We start from the raw sequence: 27,954 nt of genomic DNA, 5'->3' as shown, positions 1-27,954 counted from the left end.
AGGTGGGCGGAGCATCTGTTAACAGAACCAGGCTCAGAGGTGGAGAACATCTGCCTCGACTGGTTGGGGTGAGAGGAGAGCAGAGAGAGAAAAGGACAGCATAGAGATACAAGACATGAACTGTTGGTGGGTTGACAATCACAGAGCAGAGACATGCAGCTCCATGATGGGACATCTGCAGAAGAAAGAACAGAAACTATGCGAGCGAAGAAACTGAATGGAGAGACAACAAACAATGAGCAGAAACTATGGGAGACAAGAAGCATAAAGTTAGGTTAGGTTAGGTTAGGTAGTTACTTTATTAATCCCCGAGGGGACATTTTTTCACTACAGCAGCATACAGAAGCAATAAGATAATAATAGAATAATAGAAAAGCAATAAAATAGCAGTAAATAGCAGTAAAAAATATAAAATACAAAATGCACAGTATATACAGTACAGTATATATCTATATATATTATATACAATATATATATATTATATACAAGTATATAAAGTTAATGAGATGTGATGGTGAGATATGAGTTATAGAAAGTGAAAGAGTGAGAGGAAAGAAGCTCAGTGTATAATGAGGTCCCCCAGCAGCCTCAGCTTATAACACAAACTGGGAGCCTGAAAACTGAAGGCTCTGCCTCCTGTTCTACTTTTGGAAACTCTGGGAACCACAAGCAGGCTGAGAGAAGATCTCTGTCAGGATGATGTGGCTATAAGATCAATCAGGATGATGTGGTTCTATAAGATCTATCAGGATGATGTGGTTCTATTAGATCTCTGTCAGGATGATGTGGTTCTACAAGATCTGTCAGGATGATGTGGTTCTATTATATCTGTCAGGATGATGTGGCTATAAGATCAATCAGGATGATGTGGTTCTACAAGATCTGTGTCAAGATGATGTGGTTCTATAAGATCTATCAGGATGATGTGATTCTATTAGATCTCTGTCAGGATGATGTGGTTCTACAAGATCTGTCAGGATGATGTGGTTCTATAAGATCTGTCAGGATGATGTGGTTCTATAAGATCTGTCAGGATGATGTGGTTATAAAAGATCTGTCAGGATGATGTGGTTCTATAAGGTCTATCAGGATGATGTGGTTCTATTAGATCTCTGTCAGGATGATGTGGTTCTATTAGATCTCTGTCAGGATGATGCGGTTCTATAAGATCTGTCAGGATGATGCGGTTATAAAAGATCTGTCAGGATGATGTGGTTCTATAAGGTCTATCAGGATGATGTGGTTCTATTAGATCTCTGTCAGGATGATGTGGTTCTATAAGATCTGTCAGGATGATGTGGTTCTATAAGATCTCTGTTCACCTGCCTCAGCAAGTTGTCTCTGGACTGTCCACAGCCGGTCCAAAACTCTGCTGTGAGGCTCTTAACCAGCTCCAGCAGGATGACTCACGTCAGCCCCATTTGATCCTCCCTTCACCGGTTTCACATCAGGTTCAGGACCCAGTTCAAAGTCCTTGTTCTTACTTATAGACTCCTCCATGTTCGGGCCCCGGAGTATATAAGTGACCTGCTCCATCATCGTACAACCAGTAGGTCACTTAGGTCTTCTGATCGGGGCTTACTGGCCTTACTGTCCCGCGCACCCATTTAAAAACAAAAGGTGATTTTGAAATAGTTGCTCCGACTCTGGAACGCTTTTCCCCTTGATGTACGTTCGGCAGTGTCTGTTGACGATCTTTTCAGATCGGCCTTTGTCTCACCTCATGATATCTAGTGCTTGTATTTCAGTGGTCTGTTGTTGTGTTCTGTGGTTGTTAGTTGCTTTTAATATGGTTGTATTCTGCTGTTATTTCTGTTGTGAAGCCCTTTGTGACTTAATCCGTGAAAGGTGCTATGTTGAATAAACTTACTTATCATTCATTATTTGATCTGTGGTTTCAAATTGAATAATAATCATTTGTCACACAGCTTGTACTCCATATTAAAATTGGTATCTCCTCTTTCAAGGGGCAATCTGTAAGATGTTTAATTTATAGCATTCAAAAATGTAGTAGACCTATCACAGTATGTGTAGAAATAGTAGTTGATGTTTTGTCAGAGACAGCTGAGTACTACTCATTATACCACGTTGTACCACAGGATGGTACATTGAGTCACTAGCATAAGGTTTGCCCTCAGTCCAACATCAGAAGTAGAAGTGGTTTATTCTAACTTCTCGAAAACTTAATACACAATAATTGTTGAATGTTTTGGCAAAACAGAGGCAGAACAAGAGTCATCATCAATCAACAGCTGTTTGATAGTTTGATGCTGAACTCACTACGTTTCTGATGGTAGCTGTTGCGAGGCATTAACCCGTGAGAAAATCCGTCACGTTATTTTCCGACCCAGGGTTAGAATTTCTTTACATAGTTCGCTTCTGTATAATGTTTCTGTGAGCAATGATATGTTTAGTTTGTTGATACGTGGTTCAGAGCGTTTGCAGACTGCTGTACGCTACAATGACTCACTAACGCCCCCTAATGTACAAAGAAATGGGATTCTTACAAATTGCGCCTTTAAGAGTGTCATTTCTTTGATTTCTTGAACGCATTGTACTCATGACTTCTTTATAATCTTTAGAGCTAGTGGACAACAAATCAGGGGATGGGACTGAAAGTTACAGGGAACATAACGGATAGCCAAATATTGTGTACAAATTATGGGAAGGATAGCATGTCAGTCGCCAGGATTTCATTGGTTGATGAATTTAAAAATGACATAATTGCTCCAATGATTCTCAGCTGATAATTGCGTCATATAATGTGGAGCCTCGGCATCAAACTCGTGCCACCAATTAAAACGTGCCTGTGAATAGAGATTTTTAATTCTCCGCCTTTATTTACTTTACTCACACTGCTTTCTGTGTTAGAGTGCAACTTAATGAGGTTGAGAGTGGGCTCACCACACGCAAACAAAGCAAGCATCACCAAAATAGACCTTTTTAGTAAATGACTTGATTGCAACGGTGTATCAAAACACACGCATATAAAGATATATACATTTTGAAATATAGGATGTTGGATATAGGTCTACAGCTGCTTAAAAGACCTTCATCAAGAGCAGGCTTTTTAAGGACCGTTTTAATTACAGCAACCTTAAAATCCTGTGGTATATAATGGTATACTAATATACTTGTTAATAAAGATAGATTGATTAGATCTAATACGGAAGTAATATAGAGCATGGAAAAGACCTAATAAGCCTTGTAAAAAAGACTTCCAAAAAGTAAGTATATAATGGTATACTAATATACCTGTTAATAAAGATAGATTGATTAGATCTAATATGGAAGTAATATAGAGCATGGAAAATACCTAATAAGCCTTGTAAAAAAGACTTCCACAACCTTAGGTATTGTTTGAAAACATTATTAAAACCTGAGAATTTCAGAAAAATAATTCCCAACATTTTTTAAAAACGTCATTTTCACAGCCTTTATTTGTTGCGATCGCAATAATTAATGGAATTCAAGCTATCCCTGCAATATGTCTGCCAATAAAGATATAAATGCATAAAGTAAGTCTTTCGAGACCAAATTTGCATTATCAGCAAAAGTAACTCCTCATTCACAGTCAGCAAGGCTCTTCAACTTCTCTAATTATCAAAGCAAACCATTTGCTGGCTGACCGGAAAAACTGGAACAACCAGACAAATCACAAGTGAAGGAAATGTGGTCCTGACGAATATGTTACATTTGTTTTGACGACCTTTAGTCGTAAGAAAGGGCCTTTTGTTTTTGTGCACAGTCTGTGTTCAATTAATATTATTTAATTATTATTATTATTATTATTATTATGATTATTTATGTTTGTTAAAAGGTTGGAAAAAAGCACGTCTCCAGTGGAGCAATCTGTAAATCTCCTTCAGGTTCCAAAGGTTCAGGGTTTAAATCCCCTGCTGGCTAAATCCCGCCTGCCAACAATGTTGCAATGTGTGCTTGTGGTTTACTTTCACATGCTTCTGGTGAATTAAAACAAGAAGCATTCAACTGCTTACAATTTCCTCCAACCCCAATCATTATTTATTACAACTATATTTGTATTGTATTATTTTTCTTCTGTAAAGCACTTTGAATCGCCAGGTTAAGTTTTCTTTAATTTTGATTTTCATCTCCAGCACACACTCACACATATAGCATTAATGACATTAGGTACATACGTAACTCTGTTACAGTATTTGGCTGACACCAGGCAATCCCACACTTGTAGTGAGGATGTTTTAAATGTATCTTCTAACTTATGCATTACACAAATAAGAGGGCTGTTAAGAGCTAAATAAAAACATGAATACTCACATGGAGATCGTATTCTACAACCACGTTTCCAAAAAAGTTGGGACGCTGTGTAAAATGTGAATAAAAACTGAATGTAATGATTTGCAAATCACATAACCCCATATTTATTTGAAGATAAAAAAAAACCTGAAATACAAATATTGTTTTATGAAAAATATATGCTGAGTTTGAATTTGATGCTCGCAACACATCTCAGGTTATGACAGGGGCAACAAAAGACTGGAAAAGTTGACAAGGAAGGAAATCAACATTGGATGGTCGTGATCTTCGGGACCTCTGGAAGCACTGCATTAAAAATAGACACAATTCTATAGTAGATAACCTTGTCTGGGCTCAGAAACACTGAAAAACCATCGTCTGTGAACACAGTTCATCGCTGCGTCCACAAATGCAGGTTAAAACTCTCCGAAGAAGAAACCAGATAGAAACATGATCCAGAAACACCGCCACCTTCTCTGGACCGAGATCATTGAAGATGGACTGAGGTGAAGTGGAAAACTGTCCTGAGGTCTGATGGATCACAATCTGAGATTCTGTTTGGAAATCATGGATGTTGCATCCTCCAGGTTAAAGAGGAGAGGAACCATCCAGCTTGTTATCAGCTCAGTTAAAAAGCCAGCACATGTGATGGTACAGGGATGCATGGCATGGGTAGCTTGAACATCTGGAAGGAAGCATTAATGCTGAATGATATATTCAGGTTTTGGAGCAACATATGCTGCCATCCAGACAACGTCTCTTTCAGGGAAGGTCTTACTTATTCAAGCAAAACTGCATTCTGCATGTTTTTCAACTGCACGGCTCTGTTGTGGAAGAGTCTGTTATAAACTGGCCTCCTGCAGTCCAGAACTTTCAGCCATTTAATAAATTTGGCGCATCATGAAATGAAAAATACGACAAAGGAGAGCCTGAACTGTTGAGCAGCTAAAATCCTGTTAGGCAAGAATGGGACCAGATTTCACTTTAAAAACGTAAGCAACTGGCCTCTCAAACATTTACATAGTGTTGTTAAAAGAAGAGGTAATGCAACTTTTCTGAGACGTGTTGCTGGCATCAAATTCAAAATGATCATATATTTTTCATAAAACAATTGCATGCGGTTCTGACCAAAATGTTTTTTTTTTTTTATTAAATTTCCTACACTTTATAAAAGAACTGTCTAAAAGACCTGTTGATGGTTTAGAATGAAGCAATTGTTGAGGACACAGGAAGATCTATCAGAGAGAAGCACTCTGCATCGTATAAATCAAGTCTGACAGACGTTTCCAAAGCCACTGTACTTAACAATGCATCTGTGGCAGCGTTGGGCAAGATGCATTTTTTTCCTAATAGTTACAATAAAATTTTTGAAGACAAATGTGAAGTCATTACTACCGACAGCTAAAGGAAGACGAGGCTCAACAGACTCTTAGAGAGAATCGAATCAAAAAGTCAACCATTACCATGGGATGTACAGTGGGTACGGAAAGTATTCAGACCCCTTTAATTTTTCACTCTTTGTTTCATTGCAGCCATTTGCTAAAATCAAAAAAGTTCATTTTATTTCTCATTAATGTACACTCAGCACCCCATCTTGACAGAAAAAAACTGAAATGTAGAAATTTGTGCAAATTTATTAAAAAAGAAAAACTGAAATATCACATGGTCATAAGTATTCAGACTTTTGCTCAGTATTGAGTAGAAGCACCCTTTTGAGCTAGTACAGCCATGAGTCTTCTTGGGAATGATGCAACAAGCTTTTCACACCTGGATTTGGGGATCCTCTGCCATTCTTCCTTGCAGATCCTCTCCAGTTCCGTCAGGTTGGATGGTGAACGTTGGTGGACAGCCATTTTCAGGTCTCTACAGAGATGCTCAATTGGGTTTAGGTCAGGGCTCTGGCTGGGCCAGTCAAGAATGGTCACAGAGTTGTTCCGAAGCCACTCCTTTGTTATTTTAGCTGTGTGCTTAGGGTCATTGTCTTGTTGGAAGGTGAACCTTCGGCCCAGTCTGAGGTCCAGAGCACTCTGGAAGAGGTTTTCTTCCAGGATATCTCTGTACTTGGCCGCATTCATCTTTCCTTCAATTGCAACCAGTCGTCCTGTCCCTGCAGCTGAAAAACACCCCCATAGCATGATGCTGCCACCATGTTTCACTGTTGGGATTGTATTGGGCAGGTGATGAGCAGTGCCTGGTTTTCTCCACACATACCGCTTAGAATTAACGCCAAAAAGTTCAATCTTGGTCTCATCAGACCAGAGAATCTTATTTCTCATAGTCTGGGAGTCCTTCATGTGTTTTTTGGCAAACTCTATGCGGGCTTTCATATGTCTTGCACTGAGGAGAGGCTTCCGTCGGGCCACTCTGCCATAAAGCCCCGACTGGTGGAGGGCTGCAGTGATAGTTGACTTTGTGGAACTTTCTCCCATCTCCCTACTGCATCTCTGGAGCTCAGCCACAGTGATCTTTGGGTTCTTCTTTACCTCTCTCACCAAGGCTCTTCTCCCACGATTGCTCAGTTTGGCTGGACGGCCAGGTCTAGGAAGAGTTCTGGTCGTCCCAAACTTCTTCCATTTAAGGATTATGGAGGCCACTGTGCTCTTAGGAACCTTGAGTGCTGCAGAAATTATTTTGTAACCTTGGCCAGATCTGTGCCTTGCCACAATTCTGTCTCTGAGCTCCTTGGACAGTTCCTTCGACCTCATGATTCTCATTTGCTCTGACATGCACTGTGAGCTGTAAGGTCTTATATAGACAGGTGTGTGCCTTTCCTAATCAAGTCCAATCAGTTTAATTCAACACAGCTGGACTCCAATGAAGGAGTAGAACCATTTCAAGGAGGATCAGAAGAAATGGACAGCATGTGAGTTAAATATGAGTGTCACAGCAAAGGGTCTAAATACTTATGATCATGTGATATTTCAGTTTTTCTTTTTTAATAAATTTGCACAAATTTCTACATTTCTATTTTTTTTCTGTCAACATGGGGTGCTGAGTGTACATTAATGAGAAATAAAATGAACTTTTTTTTATTTTAGCAAATGGCTGCAATGAAACAAAGAGTGAAAAATTTAAAGGGGTCTGAATACTTTCCGTATCCACTGTACATAGGTGTTTACAACCATACATGTAAAAGCATCCAAAAATGTGTGTAATGAGTACTAATGTCTTATTTATTGCCTTGTTCAGATGCACCATCCAATCCAGATGAAGCCAGCTGACAGTGAGAAAAATAATGGTAAGGAAGTTTTAGCATTTTACTTTCTTCTCTGGTTCTTTCTCAATATTCTCCACTTTCTTCTTTTGTCCTTTTGCTACTAGCAGACAACTTTGTGTTATTTCCTTTGCTAATGATAATGATAACCCAAGTAAAGGTCTTTGCTCAAAACAGTCCTAATTATATTTGTTAATGTAATGAAACCGGTGAACTGTCAAAACGCCATTTGTCTGAGCTGTTCTCGCACCAGCCGGTGAGTTAATGACAACATATTTGGTGGATAGTTGTGGCTCAGTATGTATACGAGGGAAGATCAATAAAATCCAAGGCAGGAGAAAAGTGTGAAAACGTTACGAGTAACTGGAAGAAATTTAATCGCTTGATCATCGTTAGTTCCTGAGTTACACAGGTTTTTGTGAATAGTGGATTTAGTGAATTCTCCGTGGACGTGGCCAGAGGGCATACGTCAAAATGTTGTGGCGAACTCTGGAAATTGGCAACAGAGACCATTACAATGCTTCAGGAGGGTTGCGGCAATGCAGCGATGGCACTTTGGCTCTCCAACATGATGCTCACAGCGCAACGGAAATGCGCAAGTTTCTCACCCTCAACAACACGATTGCCGCTCCCTGCTACTGCTACTCACCGGATTTGGTTTCCTGCAACTTCTTCCGCTTCCCCAAAAATTCACAAACTTTTGATGTTGTGCTCTCTGCTCAACTTTCAGGTGCGTAAACGCAGACGAACCCTTAAAAAAAACGTGTAACTCAGGAACTGATGATGATCGAGCGACAAAATTTGTACCAGTTTCTCGTCAGGGTTATATCTTTCTCCTACTCCGTGCACGTCACAATGCTGTGCTCTGTGCACGAGCGTTAGTCTCGGAACTCATTGATTTATCCCCGTAAAGACTAACTTGAATTCCTGTAGGAAGGCTTAAGCAGGAACCACTGAACTGGAGGAACCATCATAGTAAGCAAACCCTGTTTCAGTGTTGATGCTAATGTGCACCTGAGTGTTGTTTTAGGAAATACTTGGGAAAACTCTGAACCTATTCTTTAAGCATCACACAGCTTAGCTGTCAGAGGTTTTGTCCTGTAACTAATGACACATGGATGTCATACATGTAAGCTGGGGCAGAATTACACATGCATATAAATGTATATATAAAGCAGCATTTATCTTGACGGGTGTTTATTGTTGTGTTTTGTTGAATACAGCAGTGGAGGACAGAAAGCTGTTTATTGGAATGATCTCCAAGAAGTGTAATGAGAATGACATCAGACTGATGTTCGCACCGTATGGACAGATAGAGGAGTGTCGGATCCTTCGAGGTCCCGATGGACTCAGCCGTGGTAAGGCATAACAACGAACGTGCTTTAAACAGACAAAATCATCAATTCTTTTGTATTAAATAGACAGTGTAATTCTTTTGTGGTTGCCTATTTTTTATTTGACAAAACTGAATGTTCATTATTTAATGTAGGTATTCAATTCTAACAATTAATCAAATGACAATATGAAAATAATGTGACAATGTGAATGGGCTTCCTCTCCTCTTTCAGTTTTCAGCAGTTTAGCTGTCCGGGTCTGCAGAATCTTTGGTACACTTTCACCAGGTTCAAACTCGTTGACTGCATAAAAAGTGTTCGTAGCTTCCAGCTTCGAAAAATGAGGCCAATGCGGAAGTGCCTTAAACTGCAATTCCACCGAGTGCCGCTAGAGGTCGGCTCCAAAAAGCACTAGTTTCCATTGACCCCCATTCAAATTCTCAATCAACAATTTTTTTTTACAAGTTTCCTGTATGTCATTCGCTAAATTCACTGTTTTAGATTAGTGTTCTGGTCGTCTATCTGAAAGTAATTCCATCATTAATTATAAAATAAGCTTCAAAAAGCCGTATCTGTTTGATTGACTGTGGCACAGTCAGATTACGGATATCGGTGGGTGGGACGTAGTTTCACCAGAGTTCCAATCAGATCAGTCAGATCCACCGCTCGCTCCTCCCCAGCTCGCCCAAATATGGTCACTTCCTGCTCCAAACAACTCCAAACTAGCTAGATGGCGCCGGCCAAATTCTGAACTCGAGGGTTCTTTACGGCCGTTCACGAACAAACGGGTGACGTCACTGCTGGTTGCCGCTTGGCTCAAACCGTAGTTTTCAGCTGAACAGGTTTCTAAAAAAAACCATCTAAAACTAACTAAATGACTAACTAAAGTTTTAGACACTTAAATGAAAAACGAAACTGGTAACATTTAAAAAAAAAAAAAAAAAAAAATTAGTGTATAAAACAACCAACAATTCACACTGCATGTCCCGACAAAAAGCCAGAATGTGTTTGTAGAACTTCACATTAAAACTATGTTGAGGCACAGATCATTTCTAAAGCTTAGAGTTAGCTCAGCGGCGTCAAACTTCAAACCACTATTACTCTTTATAGAGTTGACCTACCTGAGCAGGGAGGTTCTTGGTCAGTGAGGAGACCCGGCACCCAACGGTCCCTCTGACGGAGATTCAGAACCTGCTGAAAGAACAAGCATCTCAGAACCAGACAGATTGATCAGGGATGGGCCGGGTTGGACCTCTGCAGAAAACATCCAACTCATCTGACAGTTTATTCAACATGCTTCGGTGTAGAGACAGAAAAATCATAAAAGAACAATGAAAAGGTATAAAAGTTGAAAGAAAAAGTTGAGGAACTCAAAATTTTCCTCCGAGAAATATGTCTATGATATGACATGACATGATATGATTCATAAAATGTGATGTGATGTGATATGATATATGTGTTATGATATGATATATGATGTGTTATGATATAATATGATGTGTTATGATGTAGTATGATGTGTCATGATATGATATATGATATGATATAATATATGATACAATATGATGATGATATAATATATGATATCACATGATATGATATATGATGTGTTATGATATAATGTTAGGATATAATATGATATAATATGATATGATATGATATGATATGATATGATATGATAGATATGATATGATATGATAGATATGATATGATATGATACATTACATTGTGTTTCTCTCTTTCAGGTTGTGCATTCGTGACATTCACAGCTAGACAAATGGCCCAGTCAGCCATCAAGTCCATGCACCAGTCCCAGACTATGGAGGTAAAATTTACTTTATTTTTTAAATTTTTTTACATTGTTAGTGAGCTTGATTTCAGAATTGGTGGACTGTTGAAATATTACCAAGGTCGCCCAGTTTATCATTATTGAAAGCAGCAGATTTTTTTTTAAACATATTGGTATTTATTTGACTTGAATTTCCCTCGTGTGTTTTCAGGGCTGTTCATCGCCCATCGTGGTAAAGTTTGCGGACACCCAGAAGGACAAGGAGCAGAAGCGCATGGCCCAACAGCTGCAGCAGCAGATGCAGCAACTCAGTGCTGCTTCCATGTGGGGGAATCTCACCGGGCTCAACAGCCTGGGGCCGCAGTACCTAGCAGTGAGTGTGTATTCATAGCGCAACGTGTGTTTATTCAAAGTGTAACAATCAGCCTGTCGACGAAGCAACTTTCGTTTGAACTTTGTTGTCGCTTGTGTTTTTCCTCGTGGCTTCAGCTCTACCTACAGTTGCTGCAGCAGTCGGCCTCCACAGGGAATGCACTGAACAACCTGCACCCTGTTTCAGGTACACACACACACACACACACACACACACACACACACACACACACACACACACACACACACACTTTATACAGTGGTGTGAAAAAGTGTTTGACCCCTTCTTGATTTCCAATTTTTTTTTGCATGTCTGTCACACTTAAATGTTTCAGATCATCAAACAAATTTAAATATTAGTCAAAGATAACACAAGTAAACACAAAATGCAGTTTTTAAATGAAGGTTTTTATTATTAAGGGAGAAAAACAATCCAAACCCACATGGCCCTGTGTGAAAAAGTGTTTGCCCCCTCCTGTTAAAACATAACTTAACTGTGGTTTATCACACCTGAGTTCAATTTCTCGAGCCACACCCAGGCCTGATTACTGCCACACCTGTTCTCAATCAAGAAATCACTTAAATAGGACCTGCCTGACAAAGTGAAGTGAAGTAGACCAAAAGATCTTCAAAAGCTAGACATCATGCCGAGATCCAAAGAAATTCAGGAACAAATGAGAAAGAAAGTAATTGAGATCTATCAGTCTGGAAAAGGTTCTAAAGCCATTTCTAAAGCTTTGGGACTCCAGCGAACCACAGTGAGAGCCATTATCCACAAATGGAGAAAACATGGAACAGTGGTGAACCTTCCCAGGAGTGGCCGGCCGACCAAAATTACCCCAAGAGCGCAGCGACGACTCATCCGAGAGGTCACAAAAGACCCCACAACAACATTAAAAGAACTGCAGGCCTCACTTGCCTCAGTTAAGGTCAGTGTTCATGACTCCACCATAAGAAAGAGACTGGGCAAAAATGGCCTGCATGGCAGAGTTCCAAGACGAAAACCACTGCTGAGCAAAGAGAACATTAAGGCTCATCTCATTTTTGCCAGAAAACATCTTGATGATCCCCAAGACTTTTAGGAAAATACTCTGTGGACTGACGAGACAAAAGTTGAACTTTTTGGAAGGTGTGTGTCCCATTACATCTGGCGTAAAAGTAACACCGCATTTCAGAAAAAGAACATCATACCAACAGTAAAATATGGTGGTGGTAGTGTGATGGTCTGGGGCTGTTTTGCTGCTTCAGGACCTGGAAGACTTGCTGTGATAAATGGAACCATGAATTCTACTGTCTACCAAAAAATCCTGAAGGAGAATGTCCGGCCATCTGTTCGTGACCTCAAGCTGAAGCCAACTTGGGTTTTGCAGCAGGACAATGATCCAAAACACACCAGCAAGTCCACCTCTGAATGGCTGAGGAAAAACAAAATGAAGACTTTGGAGTGGCCTAGTCAAAGTCCTGACCTGAATCCTATTGAGATACTGTGGCATGACCTTAAAAAGGCGGTTTGTGCTCGAAAACCCTCCAATGTGGCTGAATTACAACAACACTGCAAAGATGAGTGGGCCAAAATTCCTCCACAGCGCTGTAAAAGACTCATTACGAGTTATCGCAAACGCTTGATCGCAGTTGTTGCTGCTAAGGGTGGCCCAACCAGTTATTAGGTTTAGGGGGCAAACACTTTCACACAGGGCCATGTGGGTTTGGATTTTTTTTCTCCCTTAATAATAAAAACCTTGATTTAAAAACTGCATTTTGTGTTTACTTGTGTTATCTTTGACTAATATTTAAATTTGTTTGATGATCTGAAACATTTAAGTGTGACAAACATGCAAAAAAATAAGAAATCAGGAAGGGGACAAACACTTTTTCACACCACTGTATCTACATTAAATATCAAGGCGACAAATTCTTTTGTGTCACAACTGCCATAAAATGGCTTGTTTCACCATCCTAACTCGATGAAAGTGTAGAAGTGTTGGCATTGTGCATTTATCTGTCCAGTGTGGGAACACCAGATTTAAAATCTTCATATACTGTGAAATACAGAGAGGTTTATCTGGCTGCGAGCGCCTTAACCAGCATTGTGTGAAGGCTTGAAGAGTAAGATTTGAATATATAAATATGTATTGTTGGCTGCGACAAGAACACCAGAACTTATGGCCCCTTTGTTATTCCTCTTAAATCCATCCTCACATCCAGCAAATTTCAGTGGAGAAAATGTGCTGGTATATATTTTTTGTATACAGTATTGGTCAGAAGAAGGAGTCTTGAACTTGACTATATACGCGTGTCTGTCAGGTCTTAACGCCATGCAGAACCTGGCTGCTTTAGCAGCAGCAGCAACCGCCACCGGTTCACCAACAGGCTCCAGCGCCATGACGACATCTAGCAGCCCGCTAAGTGCGCTAACAAGCTCAGGTACACAAAAAAAAAAATTCCAACTACAGTATTGTAAGATTGTCAAGGTATACACGGTAAGGCTTCCTGGTATGTGAGCCAACACAACTGGAACATCTCAGCTTCACAAATTCAACTCTCTTAAGCATCTGTGCAAACAAATATGAATATATATTTCTATAAGCTCTATAAATATGTCAAGAAATTTAAAAAAAAAAAGATATTTTCAATTCAAACTTTAGTTCTTGTTTTTCTACCCAGTCTTCATTTTGATGATGTGGATCATTAACTGAAATTTTTGTGACAGTCTGACAGTAACTGTAAAAATGTAACATAATTTTGTCTTATATATTTCCTATTGTGTTTGTTATTATTTGGAATTTTAGGTCCAAACATGCTAAGGGATAATTAGCTGCTCATTGTAGCCAAAACTGACATGATAACTGAAATTACAAGAATGTGAAGTGGAAGATATGTTTAAGTTAATTTCTCTGAAACAACAACATTTTTGAGAGCTTTTATCTCAAGAAATAGAGCACTCATTCATGTATTTTTTTAATTATTTGTGGCAATGATTTGTCATAGTTTATTTTCTTTATATAAACTAACGCCAGACCTTCCCTCTTTATTCTCAAGCATTTGAAGGCTACAGAAATATAATATTAATAACGGTTAACTATAACTACTGAAGCCCACAATTTAAGACGGTTAAATCATCATCTCCCTGTTGTCCTGCCTCCTTCTACCTGAAGTACCTGGAGGGGGCTGCCTTGTCTTGGGCTCAATTTCTAGATAATTAAGGTCTGCTGTTACATTAAATATGTGTTTATGTTGTCTGTATCTTAACCAGCTTCATGAGGTAGTCATTTGGAATAGGTTTTAATTCACCGGCCATTTATTGGTGGGATTTCTTGAGATTATAAATTGTTTGTCAAGAACTGCTCGACGAAGAAGAAACTACGATTCATCATGAATGGAAAAGGAAGTTAAAAGAAGGAGAGGAGGACCAAGAGTCACCGCTACTGCAGAGCGTAACTTCATTAGAGTTACTGACTTCAGAAATGTCCAACAGCACCTCAGATTACAGCTCACATCAGTACTTCCTAGAGTTCAGACACATTTCAACATTCACGGTTGCAAAGGTTGAGCGATAAATGAGAACTTCTACAAAGAAACTAAAACTGAAGGAGACCAATGTGATTAAAAGAAGAAAAAGTACAAAGCATGGACACAAGACCATTTTTCATCTGTACCATGTGAGATGAAGAATGGATGGTGTCCGTTTCCATGGTGACGCATGGAGAAGATGTCATGTACAGCATTGACTTGAAAATGAACATTTAACCCAATTTATAGAAAATACCAAGATCTATATATCATGGTATCGCCATTCAGCCAAAAAATACGGAGATATAATTTTTGGTCTTTATCGCCCAGCCCTAATTCCAGGTGACTACCTAATGAAGCAATTCAGAGAATGCCAAGAGTATAGTGAAAATAATGAAAAAAAAAAAAAAAAAGCCCCTGAAGGTGTGTCCAAACTTTTGACTGGTATTGTACATTGTGCATCCCTATTTTGTATACTTTTAACATTATATGTTCCCCAAGCAGGCTCCTCCCCCACCTCCAGCAACAACTCCTCAGTGAACCCCATGGCTTCTTTGGGAGCCCTGCAGTCTTTGGCTGCTAGTGCTGGAGCTGGCCTCAACATGGGCTCCCTGGCAGGTAAGAACCCAAAGCTGGACTTGCACCGTTTAAAACATTCTTTTGATTGGATGAGTAATAAGAGCTTGTGTTTTCTTGCGATGCAGGCATGGCAGCACTGAATGGCAGCCTTAGCTCTGGAGGTCTGTCTAACGGCTCAGGAAATACAATGGAGGCACTAAGTCAGGCCTACTCAGGCATCCAGCAGTATGCTGCTGCTGCCCTCCCCAGCCTGTACAACCAGAGCCTGCTGTCCCAGCAGAACGTATCCGCTGCAGGCAGCCAAAAGGAAGGTGGGTTCTGAATGCTGGGATCAGAAAACAGGAGATGAAACAAAAAATACAGATGACTAAAGAATTTTATGGACTGTGAGGAGAGCACGAGGAGTTGGGTGATAATTATTGTAACCAAAGATCCACTGCATGATCGTGTAGTTTTTTTTTGTACTGTATGTTTTAAAGTATTTCTTTCTTCAGTCCAATTTAGTCCAGTTTTCACTTAAATTGACACCCAGAGAAACCAAAAAACGTCAATAGGCTGCTACAGCCTATTGAAAGGAACAGCAGAGGCAAAGTTACAGAAGTAGGTAGGTAGGTAGGTAGGTAGGTGGGTGGGTGGATGGATGGATGGATGATGGATGGATGGATGGATGGATTTATTTATTTATGTATTTATTTATTTGCTGGAGTTTTGTCCAGTTCTTACCTGACACAGGATTTCAGCTGCTCAACAGTTCAGGGTTCGCTCCGTTATGCGCCCAGTGTTTTCAGTGGGTGCCAGGTCTGGACTGCAGGAAGCCAGTCTAGCCCCTGGACTCTTCTACTACATACATACATATCACAGGGGCGTGTCCCTGAGTGTGTGGCCCTGGTTTGGGCCTCTGGCCACCCACAGTCATTCAGGACATTTATTTTACGTCAGGCACTCAAATTACGAAGTCATAGAGTGTCCCACAAAGGTAGTTCAGATATTGACAGATTCCAGAGAACATTCTCTACTCAATGATAAAAATATATCTCTACTGGCAATATTTTATGGTGAGACACAAAATAACAATTTCACAAGATTTAATATCTAATATAGAAAGTTGATACAAGTATTATCAAAGAAATGATGAAAGATCTGGATTGCCTAGACAGTCCTGAAATAAACAAAATATAGCATGAAGGGTTCGCCCCTATTATGACCAAGATATGAGCTTAAAAGTGGAGGTAGTGAAATAAACCTAGGGTTTATAATAAAGTCCCAGGTTCCTCACAAAATGAGTTATGCATTTAAGCTTAAACTACTGATGTTGGCAAGTGTGACGTGTGTGTGCTGTGTTTTAATCTAAGGACTGTCTTTTTTTAAATCCGCTGCTTCAGCCAGCAACAGGCGCGGCACCGGTAAGACGTCACCACCTTCTCTCTGACATGGCCTCAGATCATAATGTCAACATTTACACTTTGAAACCAGATCCAGTCCATAACACAATGCTTTTCCTTGTCTGTGTCTTAATAATAGCCATACTTCTCAGATATTTTCAGCCCATTTGTTTGATATTGTTTAGTTTTTTTTTCTTTATAATGAATGTCTTATTTGATAGAATAAAGTCTACGAGGGTCATTTGTTAGACAGAAAATATGAATGTAAAAATTTGCATTGGCAAACCGTGAGCACAGATTGAATTTTGGGACCTCTTCCATTCCTGATGTAACTTATATAAAAGTTGAATATATTATAATTTGTGTGAAATTCACATACAGATGTAAATAAAAGTCTGTATTTACTGTGAATTACAACAACAACAAAAATTCTAAACTGCATTTAATGTTTTTTTTTCAGGCTGCTTTTAAGTGTAGGAAGGAGAGGAGGCATGGACTGGTTCACCTGCTGTGATAATAATAATATAATAATAATAATATTTTGTTATAATGCAGGATGAAGTCGGATTCACAATACATTTACAATTTATAGATTATTTTCAGTTTCTGTCGTCAGATAGTAAAAATGTATTTGTTGATGAGTAAAATTTTGACCATTCTGCCAAACTACAGAAAAAATAAAATATTATAATAATTTTATGACTTGACATAGACAAAGTAAACACAAGCACCAGTTTACAGGTCGGAGCAGCTGTGCTGTGAGATTGAATGGATATAGATAGTTAAAAGGAGTGAATAAAGAAAGTTAAGTTGAGTGCAGGCATCTGCTCCTACGTTTAAAGGAGCTGCTGGTGTTTATTTATGCTGGTAAAACAAAAAAAAAAGTCTGACAAAACAACTCAAAATGACATTATCTATGTGACTGCTGGAGCTGATAAGCAATCTTTGCACTCTGTTTACTAATTTGCATAAATTAATTCCATAGTTTGTTTGTTTTGACCACAGTTTTTTGTACTACATGAGCTCTCAGAGGCTCTATGTCATACTGTTTAATTTGCTAAACATTTTTAGTTCATCACAATCGTATTTGGAGTCAAATTGTGAAAAACAACCTTTGTATAACTGATAAAAACGTACTCTTTGATTGGCAGGTCCAGAAGGTGCGAACTTGTTCATTTACCACCTGCCCCAGGAGTTTGGAGACCAGGACCTGCTCCAGATGTTTATGCCCTTCGGAAATGTCATCTCTGCAAAAGTCTTCATTGATAAACAGACAAACCTCAGCAAGTGTTTTGGTGAGTTCAGGCCAAATACTGTTTCATGTTTTGTCCTTTTAAATAACATGATCAATAAAATGTTCGAACAGCCCCCAATTTAATTAAATGCTCCCCAAATTTTTCATTCCAAAAACAGGTATGTGGAGCCAGGGTGAATACGTATACATTAATTGACTATTTAGTGTCATTGATTCTTCCAGTATTTGTTGGCCTTTACCCAGCTGCTTTGTCCTCTACTGAAGTATTGTTGTCGTGATTCACTGATTGGCTCGGTTATTTGGGAGCAATAAGATCAGTCATGTGACAGACAAAGAGCACACAACCTTGTTCCCAAAAAAGTGGCGCACTGTGTAAAATGTAAGTAAAAACCGAATGTGATCATTTACAAATCATGTAAACTGATATTTAATTGAAAATAGAACAAATACAACATATCAAATGTTGAATCCTTGACATTTTATTCTCTTTCTAGGAAAATATGTGCTCATTTTGAATTTGATGCCAAATTTGATTTAAAAAAAATGGGGACAGGCATGTGTTGCATCATTTCTTCTCTTAACAACACTCTGCAAACATTTGGGAAATGAGCAGACCAGTTGCTAGAGTTTCGAAAGTGAAATGTTGTCCCTGATACAGCATGGTACAGGATTTCTGCTGCTCAACAGTTCGGGGTCTCCTCTGTTATGTTTTTATGATGCACCAGTGTTTTCAATGGGTGACAGGTCTGGACTGCAGGCAGGCCAGTGTAGCACCCGGACGGGACGGATACAGGCTTTTGAACTGCGCACTGATAACAAGCTGGATGGTCCCTCTCCTCTTTAGCCTGGAGGACTCTGTATTTTAATGATATTAAGTACCGTGGATAATGAAATCCTCCAATTCTTTTGACAATTTGACATTTAGAAACATTTTTCTCAGATTGATGCCCTATTTGCCCGCACAGTCCTTCACAGGCACCCACGCCGTCTCCAAACCGAGGAAAGCACCTGTACACTGCAACACTGCAAGTCGTGCAAAACAGGCCACGATTTAGACATATGACAGGTTTTATATTTATAAACTTTAATAAATAGGCAACCAGCACCTCCACGCTGAACTGGACCCCAGCTGAGTTTATTTTTAAACCCAAACTGCTAAAGTACTGAACATTATTGGACACCTAGCATGCCTTGTTATGGACATCTGGCTTTGATTAACAGCAAGACAATAATGGCAAAATACTTTGCTGAGAAGACTACAGATGTCCCATCATATTTTATTCCCATTTGTCTTCTGTGAGGACCCGTCCTACTCTGGTTCTTAATGGCTAGCACTCAGCATTTGTTTGCTGAGACGGTTCGGGTAACAATATCAGCCAATCAAAAGCAGTCTAGGGACGGGTGGGGAAAAATAAGGCGATAAATCAGATCAATTACACATCACGTTTGCACGTCACACAGGCGTTCTGATTAAATACGCCGGTGCATTTAAACACCAGAACAGTTGACACGAAATCATCAGTCGAAATGATTCCAAATGAAAACGGTGTGCATGCAGCCACAGGTAATGTTTCTGTGTTGAGACATGATGGAGGGACTTTTGTTCTTAAAAGGCGGTAAGGAGTGAGTGGTGATTGTAGAAAGGATTGGGAGGGATGTTTTTGCAATAATTTTTGTTATTGCAATATTGCAAATTTTTTGAGGAAACTATGAGAAAGTTGGTTGGAACTATTCTGAGTGTTTTGTATTTCTCCAGGCTTCGTGAGCTACGACAACCCGGTGTCGTCACAGGCAGCCATCCAGTCGATGAATGGTTTCCAGATTGGTATGAAAAGGCTGAAGGTGCAGCTGAAGCGCTCAAAGAATGACAGCAAGCCCTACTGACGGTGCTGAAGCACTGCAGACGTAGCTAGGCAGGGTGGTGTCATGGTAAGTGGAGTACGAATTACCAAGTAAGACTGGTCCACTCAGAAACATGTCTGTGCATTGACAGGCCTGCTTCACTGCCTCTCCTGGTCATTATAACATGTACAGGCAAAGGAAACACATGAAGATACATGTGAGAGATTTCAGGCCTGACTGTATTCTCCTTGTGTTCTTTTGTGCTTCATGCACTTTGGTTTCGTTTTAACAAAATACGAGATACAGGTCTATTTTATTCGAAGTTAAAATGGTGTCCGTTTGCTGTGGTAGATAATGAGTTGAGTTGATTGTTAACATTTGTTGCACATTGATCATTGGGTGCCAAATGCATGTTTCTTACTTCCCAAATAACTTTCCCTTTCCACTTCCACCCACACTCATCATAAAAAGCTTCTCAAAGCAGGCAGCAGCTGGAAAAAGACATGTTTACATTTGATTCTGAAAAAAACTAAATCATTACAAGGTTTTTTTACATTTCCCAAAGCAGATGTGGTTTTTTTTCCTACTTTTGAATTGGGTGTCTGCATTATCTCTTTGAAATGGAGACAATGTATGTGATAAACACTAAAATTAGTTTGAGATTGAAGGGTACAGAGGGTCCATTTGTCCCAAAGGAGGAGTTCCACCAAAAAAACAAATGGCACTTAGACATACTCTGTTTATAAAATGTGAGCGTCAGTGTTACGAGGGAAAGAGTCTAAATCAGTGGCTACGCTAAAAGTTAAGAAGTCTGTTCGTGCAGTGAACATGGTGTTCTCGTTCTCTGGTTATTTTAACTCCGAGCTGAAGTCACTGAAGTCGGGTTCGACTCCTAATCACAACCTCACGTTACCTCTGGGACGGGGAGGGAAGAGCTGTTACGTGTGCTCCTTTGAGATTTGTGCTCAGGACCGTCACTTGTTTTTCCTGCGTTACATCTAACGACGTCGCACTAATGCTTGATCATATTTGATGTGTCGTCTGGGTGTAGCAGCTGTTGCGTAGCTTACAACAGTTAAGTGGCCTCAGGTGGCTGGCTACACGTCTGCATATGGTTTGTGTAGTACACAATCATTGGCTGGAATTGATTTCTTCATCCTCCTGTCAAACAAGTCTACTCATTGTATTTATTGTGCTTTTTTCTTTATCTGGAGATTAGTAAGACCTTTTTTTTTTTTTAATGCTGTTGAAACTGCATTTAAATATAGATGTTTCCTGAGTGGCAGGTTAGAGGCCGAGCTGATGTGGGCCGTGCAGCCAAACTGTCAGCTGTAAATAGCAATACTGTGAACTTTGACAATAAAACCGAACTTCGCAGGCTTATTCCACTCACCCAAGAGTCGGTCTGATGCAGATATAATGCTTTTTATGAACCCAATTTATGGTTTTAGTTTATTTCTACTCTGAAACTAGGCATTTTGTACAACCCCATTTCCCAAAAAGTTGTGACGCTGTGTAAAATGTACATAATAACAGAATGCGATGATTTGCAAATCATGTCAGCACATTCAATTGAAAACAGAACGAAGATATCATATTAAATGTTGAAACTGGGAAATCATATTGTTTTATGAAAAATACACTCATTTTTTTAATTTGCCAGCAACACGTTTGTGGGACAGGGTCATGTTTACCACTGGGTTGCATCACCTCTTCTTTTTTACAACACTCGGTAAACAAGCTAGTTGCTGTTTTGAAAGTGAAATGTTGTCCAATTCTTGGCTGATATAGCATTTTAGCTGCTCAGTTTTATTTCATGATGCACCAAAAGTTTTCAATGATTGACAGGTCTGGACTGCAGGAGGCCAGTTTATCAGCGGACTCTTCTACTACGGAGCCATGCTGTTGGAATACGTGCAGAATGTGGTTGGACGTTGTTCTGCTGAAACCATCACAGATGCTGGCTTTAGAACTGAGCTGATAACAAGATTTCCATGATTTCCAAACAGAATCTCAGATTGTGATCCATCAGACCTCAGGACAGTTTTCCACTTCACCTCAGTCCATCTTCAATGATCTCGGTCCAGAGAAGGCGGCGGTGTTTCTGGATCATGTTTCTATCTGGTTTCTTCTTTGGAGAGTTTTAACCTGCATTTGTGGACGCAGCGATGAACTGTGTTCACAGACGATGGTTTTCACAAGTGTTTCTGAGCCCATGCAGTGATTTCCGCTCCAGAATAGTGTGTTTTTAATGCAGTGCTGCCTGAGGGCCCGAAGATCACCACCATCCAATATTGGTTTTCAGCCTTGTCCTTTGTGTTCAGAGATTTCTCCAGATTCTCTGAATCTTTTCATGATATTATGAACCGTAGATGATGAAATCCACTAATTCTTTGTAGTTTTACGTTGAGGAACATTATTTTTAGATTGTTTCACTATTTTCCCACAAAGTCTTTCACAGAGTGGTGGACCTCTCCCCATCTTCACTGCTGAGACACCGCCTCTCTGAAATCATCTTTTTATACCCAATCATGTTACTGATCTGTTGCCAGGTAACCTAATTAGTTGTGAGATGTTTCACTGTTTTTTTTTTGTTTTTTTTTAGCTTTACACAACGTTTCCAGTCTTTTGTTGACCCTGTCCCAACTTTTTTGAACTGTATTGGTGGCATCAAACTTAAAATAAGCACTTATTTTTTTTTAATAAAATAATGTAATTTCCCAGTTTCAACATTTGATATGTTGTATTTTGTTCTATTTGAAATTAAATATGGGTTTACATCATTTGCAAATCATCACGCTCTGTTTTTATTTACATTTTACAGTGTCCCAATTTTTTTGGGAAACATGGTTCTATAAATGTATCAACAACCCGCTGCTGATTTCCTGCTAGTTAGCAGCTAGCTATTTTATTGAAGTCCACACCACGTGTCTCTCACTTGATATCTTGTGTTATTGGAGAATTCATTTAAATTCCTCAAGAGAAACCTGTTAGTTGCTTCCAGAAAACCATGTTTTTATATATATAGCTTCGAAGCAAGTCAAATGTTGAGATGTATATTTAAACTATTATGCCTTTTCTATTTTTATATAGGTTTTATACTTCCCGTGTGTGTGTGGGGAGCTATTTATTGCCTTAATTATTTATCTGAATTGAAATCGCTTTGAAAGACAAATGTGAAGTCTGCAACTCCATTTTATCTCCTGGTGTGTATCCTGTTTTTGCCTGTTTCCTTTTGGTGATGTGTACTACATGTCAATGTGGCATGAACTGTGTATCAAGGATCCCTCAGTGCCACCACGGACTCTATGTCATACATGCCTTCATTGAAATAAATCACTCATTTTCCAGAAACACATGGACTTAGCTTATTCTAAAAGTCAATTTTCAACATGTGCCTCTTGGTCTTGTCTTTCTATATGAATAAATAGCCATCATATGCACAAGATGAAGTACTGAGCATATTTCTAATCCCAGAATCAGTTTTAAAACTGATTCCAGGTCTAAGTGCAAATATTGTGGCCGGGACAGCCATCGTACAATTATGTGTGATATGGGCAAATCCAGGGTGCCAAGATTATTTTTTTTTATGATAAATAAGTTGAATGCCATAGTGTGTTTGGTGTAATATTGTACTGTGAACCTCATGTTATGTTCGTGCTTTTATATATTGCACACAAAAGCATTTATTTTCAAAAACATATGTTTCAGGGACTTTTTGGTCAAAGCCAAACCAGCTGCGTTGTTATGGGTTTAACTCCAATTCTATATATGAACACACACACACACACACACACACACACACACACACACACACACACACACACACACACACAGGCAGACACAATTACTTTAATTTAAAGACAGAAAAACTGCTCGATACCAATTTATTAAAAGCCAGGCATGGAGTCAAATGTTTGTTTTAGTCAACAACCACGAAAAGTTGTTATTTGCAACACAGGAGTGTTTCAGTCTAAAGTTTTGGGTGAGATACACATTTTTGTGTTCTTCAGGCTCTTGTGTTTTCACAGATTTGATTTTTAAATTAAAAGACGGACACCACGTTAAAGTTCCAAGTCTCAGCTTTAAGTAGGTTTACATCAAAACGCAATGAATTTCGTGCTAGTTACAGTTTGGACTTCATACTTCTGCCACAGCGCTGAAATGTTTTCACCACATCAACTGTTATTGGGACAAAACTTTGGCCCGCTGCAACATGTGGTCAATTCAAAAGTCATCACACTATAGTCTTCAAAATATGCAAAAATATCTAACATAGTTATCTATATCTCCTTCAGTCTACGTTCAAACACGTTCATGGATACTCGACATCACGGGTTGTCAACGGGGTTCAGTTTGGTCAAACAGGGAGTCTGCAGTGATAGTCAATATTTATTTGTGATTTGTACTGTTTGATCAAACTTCATCCATCATCAGAATGATGTCAGATTTTTTATTTTGTTTTCAGAATTTCATCACCAACATTTTGACTGTTTTAAGCATAAAAAGACAAAAATATACCAGTTTTGCACGTTGAATGTCGTCACTTCAAGTTATTAGAAGGTGGAAAATCTGTTCGTCATTTTCTTTAGCTAGCTGTACAACTAATATGACTACAATTGGCCAGATGATGGCACTATAATCAAACTTGGTAGACAGGTATTTTCAACCAGCTCTTTGCTTCTTATGTTTTTAGTTTTAGCCAAATACACTGCTTCCTTCTTTGAAGCGCAAATGTGCTTCAACCTGACAATTGCTGAATATATATCTTTAAATTAAAATTTGATGAAGCACAGAGCCGGAAGAAAAAATAAAAATGTATAGCTTTTCAAATACTTTGATTTCCGCTGTAAAAGGATGTTACATTGCCAGGGCGTAGGTTTGGTCTCAGCAGCCCATCCCTGACTACCAGCGGTATACCAACCCAACTTTGGGAATCACTGATCAAACATAACTTCATTCAAAAACTTGGCTGTATGCAGGGTGATATATACAGAGGTCCAAAAACTGAGCATGACCCAAAAATGTTTATTTCCCTAATCTACACATGTGCTTTTAGACGTTTGGATTGCTAAAACTGGATAATGATGGCGAGAAACCCATGTCAGTAAGCAATAGTCTAAATAATCTGTCAAACAGTATTGCATAGGAAGAAGCGGTGGATCTGACCGATCTGATTGGAAACCTGACGATACTACGTCCCACCCACCGATAGCTGTAACCTGACTGCACCACAGGCCTGTCAATCAAACAGACACGCCCCCAAAAACACAGCTTTTTAAATCTTATTTAATAATTAATGAGGGATTATTTTCCGATGGACCTCCAGAACACTAATCTGGAAGAGTGAATTTAGCAAATGACATACGGGAAACTTTTTATTGACTTAAGAATTTCATGAGAGAAGTTGAATGTATTGCTGCCTTCAACATGATGTTATTTCTGTTCATTTCTCTCTCCATCCTCTACTCCCGGTTCCTCGGTGACTCCTTACTTGTCTCCTCTTCAAATGTATTCAAAATCATTTTTGTCATTTTATTTCACCTTTTGTGTTTTGAGTTTGTGTCATGTTGGATTTGAATGATTAAAACGGGTCAGAAACATTAGCAAGCACCATGTGTTTTTATACAATAATACTAACTTAGATTATGATGACATCATGCTTGGTTTGCGCTGTTAAACCGAGTTGAGTGATCAGGACCTGCTTGTCCTCTTTGACCTCCATCACCTCTCATCTTTGTAAACTCCACTACCATTATTAATATTGTTTTTTACGGGCCGTTCCTTCAAGGTCACATGTTTGGAAGGATCGCTGCAACTCACTTTCAGGTTTTCACCACATGTGGTTAGAGCACCTCGAATATTATAGAATTTCCATCTGCCAATCATTTTAGAGCGGATGAAGTTGGAGGTGTGGTACGGAGCGTTTTAGGGCTCACAGAAATGTTTTGATGGTAGTGTCCCGCAGGACCGTGCAGGACCGACAACCTTGGACACTGGCTGTCGCCTGCATGTTGTCACTAATCCTGTGCGAGGTCGAGTTTTACCGAGGCTGACATCCGTTTGTGTTTGTTTCCGTTGCCATCCACCGGAATTTGGTAGCATGTGCCCCCTCGACACCGACCGTTGAGCATTTAGATTTGACCGCAAAACAGAAATGTTCATTCTTGGTTTCCTTTTCTGTCTTCTGTCTGTTTTTCCATTTGCTGTTTAACCTAGTTTTGTCTCCCTGTTGTGTTTCTTCCCCTTTTGTTTTTTCCAGATCTCTTCCTGTTTGCTCCTAGCATGTTGATGTGCCGTCACAGTTCATCGTCCAGTCCTTGTCGTCTGCGCTTCTCTGATGTTTCAGATTTCACGTTTGACCTTGTGTTTTTGACATTGAATCTTCGGCAGGTTTTGTTTTGGATGTTTTTTCCCCCAACGATGTCTTGCTGTGCCGCTGGCGTGGGCGCTAGAGATACTGCTACCGAACATGTTCGAAAGCTCAAATCATTCGTTCAGTTATTACGAGTAAAACAGAATATTTATTTTTCTAGAGCTTACTGATGTAACCACTAGATTTCTACAGAATCAGTTTACATGAGTTTGATTTCCTCTCCTGTGTTGCGGAGCAGTGTCTCCAGCGCACCTGTCCTCTGGGTTTGTTGTTTCTACGGGAAAGCAGCTGCTGTATCTGAAGACGATGTTGTGTGTGAGTGCCGGTGTGTGTCCCATAAGTTAAAAGAACATTTCAAGCAACTTAGTGATCAAATGTTGTTGGACATTTGTATTTGTATTTTTTTTCTGCTAGACTAGCCAAGGATTCATCCTTCGGGTTCCCATCTGAGTGATATTGTCAGGAAGTAACGTTTAATACCAGCGGTAAAGAAATCCGTTTTTACTTTCCAATCACGCTTGGCTTCTTTTTTTTTCTGCACAGAATCAGACACAAAAACCCACAAGAGATCATTTTGTCACAATATATTTAGGATGCATGTTTTTTTTTGTTTTTGTTTTTTATATCTGCACTGAAAGTCTTGATCTGGTTTGTGTGAAGTTGAATTTGATTAATAAACGTGTGCCAAATATTTTGCACAATCAGTATTCCCCTTCTCTTTTGGATTTGTTTGGTCGGTCCAACTAATTGTAGAGGCAGAAGGTTGATTATTGTTGCAGTTGGTTATATATATGCATATATATACATGTTTATATACAGCAGGTGTTACTGAAGAGCTAATGTCATGTTGACCGGCTGCAACAATGTTTGAAAGGACATTTTCATAGAACGATAACTGTGTCAGAATTGTAATAAATCACAGAATACAGTATTTCACCATTATTCTTATGATCATCAGTTAAAACGACCCGTTCAGCGAGTGAATCTTGTTTTCTTTTGAAAATGAAAAAATACATTCATGTAAAGCAGAAATTTTCATTATGGATTTTTCTGCAGATCGTTTTCATCTTTAATCGATTGTTTGTTTTGTAAACATTTTGAAAATTATGAGAAAAGCTCAAAATGATGATCAAAATAGCTGCAAACTTACTGCAGGGAGCGTGACAGAGTAGATGGATCCCGTCTGGACCTTTAAAAGGTTCCTTGTGTTGGATTTAGGGAAATCAGTTGGCAGAAATAGAATATAGTCACTTGGTGTAAGTCTGCAGTCTCACCGCTAGAGGGCGCTAAAGGAGGTGATAATGGTCCAACGTGTTTGATGTGTTTCCTGCTTCGGTTGCCACGGTTACCAGTTTCTTTTTTTCGAGAACCGATCGCTGACATGGAGGATGGCCTTGATTTTGGGATTTCATCCAAAGTCTGACAGGAAGTCTGTGCAGTTGCTTTTTTTTTTTCATATCACGGTACGACATGAAACCGGTCCGAGCTGGAACATGAAATTAGTTTTGTGAGAAATTATACAGACGTCATACTCACGAGCAGTGGTGGCTTTTGTTTTTTCTGAATAATTCACTGAATAATTCAGACCGCCACTCATTTATCCTCCAGAGTGTAATCAAACATTCATCCACGATGACCTGCTGCTTTACTTTAGAGGTTTTCGACAGTTTTATAGACAGAAGTTTAAACGTAACAGTCGATTCGTTGAAAGTTTATTATTAATGAACTGTTAACTATTCTGAAAGAACTGCAACTTCTTTCTGTTTCTCCAAAATGTGACGAGACATTTGATGAATGCTCCCCTGCAGGTTTCACAGTCAATGTTGAAATCAGAGGAACATGAATAGGCTCCGCCTCCTGCTTCATTGCTCATGAAATGTTTCTGGATGTTAAAATTTTGAAACCTCGAAGTTGGATTAATGGACGACATAAATTACACAGATGGCAAGAAATATTAGTAGAAAATGCTGAAGTGACATATTCGGAAGTGATTATAATAAAGCCACACTTCTAATATGTGGGTGGA

General features: G+C 39.3%; 1 protein-coding gene across 14 annotated transcripts in view; it reads left to right on the top strand.

Moving 5' to 3' along the window:
• The window catches only part of celf1 (cugbp, Elav-like family member 1), a 50,440-nt gene extending 23,805 nt beyond the window's left edge, over nucleotides 1-26,635 (top strand). For 7 of the 14 annotated variants that reach the window (XM_069172867.1, XM_069172866.1, XM_069172859.1 and 4 more), the window contains 11 exons: nucleotides 7,465-7,513; nucleotides 8,713-8,847; nucleotides 10,569-10,648; nucleotides 10,824-10,985; nucleotides 11,102-11,171; nucleotides 13,289-13,408; nucleotides 14,999-15,112; nucleotides 15,199-15,384; nucleotides 16,456-16,476; nucleotides 17,607-17,750; nucleotides 19,467-26,635. In XM_069172867.1, the coding sequence (XP_069028968.1) occupies nucleotides 7,465-7,513; nucleotides 8,713-8,847; nucleotides 10,569-10,648; nucleotides 10,824-10,985; nucleotides 11,102-11,171; nucleotides 13,289-13,408; nucleotides 14,999-15,112; nucleotides 15,199-15,384; nucleotides 16,456-16,476; nucleotides 17,607-17,750; nucleotides 19,467-19,594 (1,209 nt within the window). In that variant the 3' untranslated portion in view covers nucleotides 19,595-26,635. The remainder of the gene's footprint in view (nucleotides 1-7,464; nucleotides 7,514-8,712; nucleotides 8,848-10,568; nucleotides 10,649-10,823; nucleotides 10,986-11,101; nucleotides 11,172-13,288; nucleotides 13,409-14,998; nucleotides 15,113-15,198; nucleotides 15,385-16,455; nucleotides 16,477-17,606; nucleotides 17,751-19,466) is intronic. The other 7 variants (XM_069172865.1, XM_069172873.1, XM_069172864.1 and 4 more) reach the window with 5 other exon arrangements.
• The last annotated feature ends 1,319 nt before the right edge of the window (nucleotides 26,636-27,954 follow it).

Source organism: Embiotoca jacksoni, unplaced genomic scaffold (assembly GCF_022577435.1).
Source record: "Embiotoca jacksoni isolate LCO1_2020_lvr unplaced genomic scaffold, fEmbJac1.0.p SCAF_56, whole genome shotgun sequence".
Lineage (NCBI taxonomy): Eukaryota > Metazoa > Chordata > Actinopteri > Embiotocidae > Embiotoca > Embiotoca jacksoni.
The sequence above is the reverse complement of the archived record's forward strand: the minus strand, read 5'-3'. Positions and strand labels throughout refer to the sequence as shown.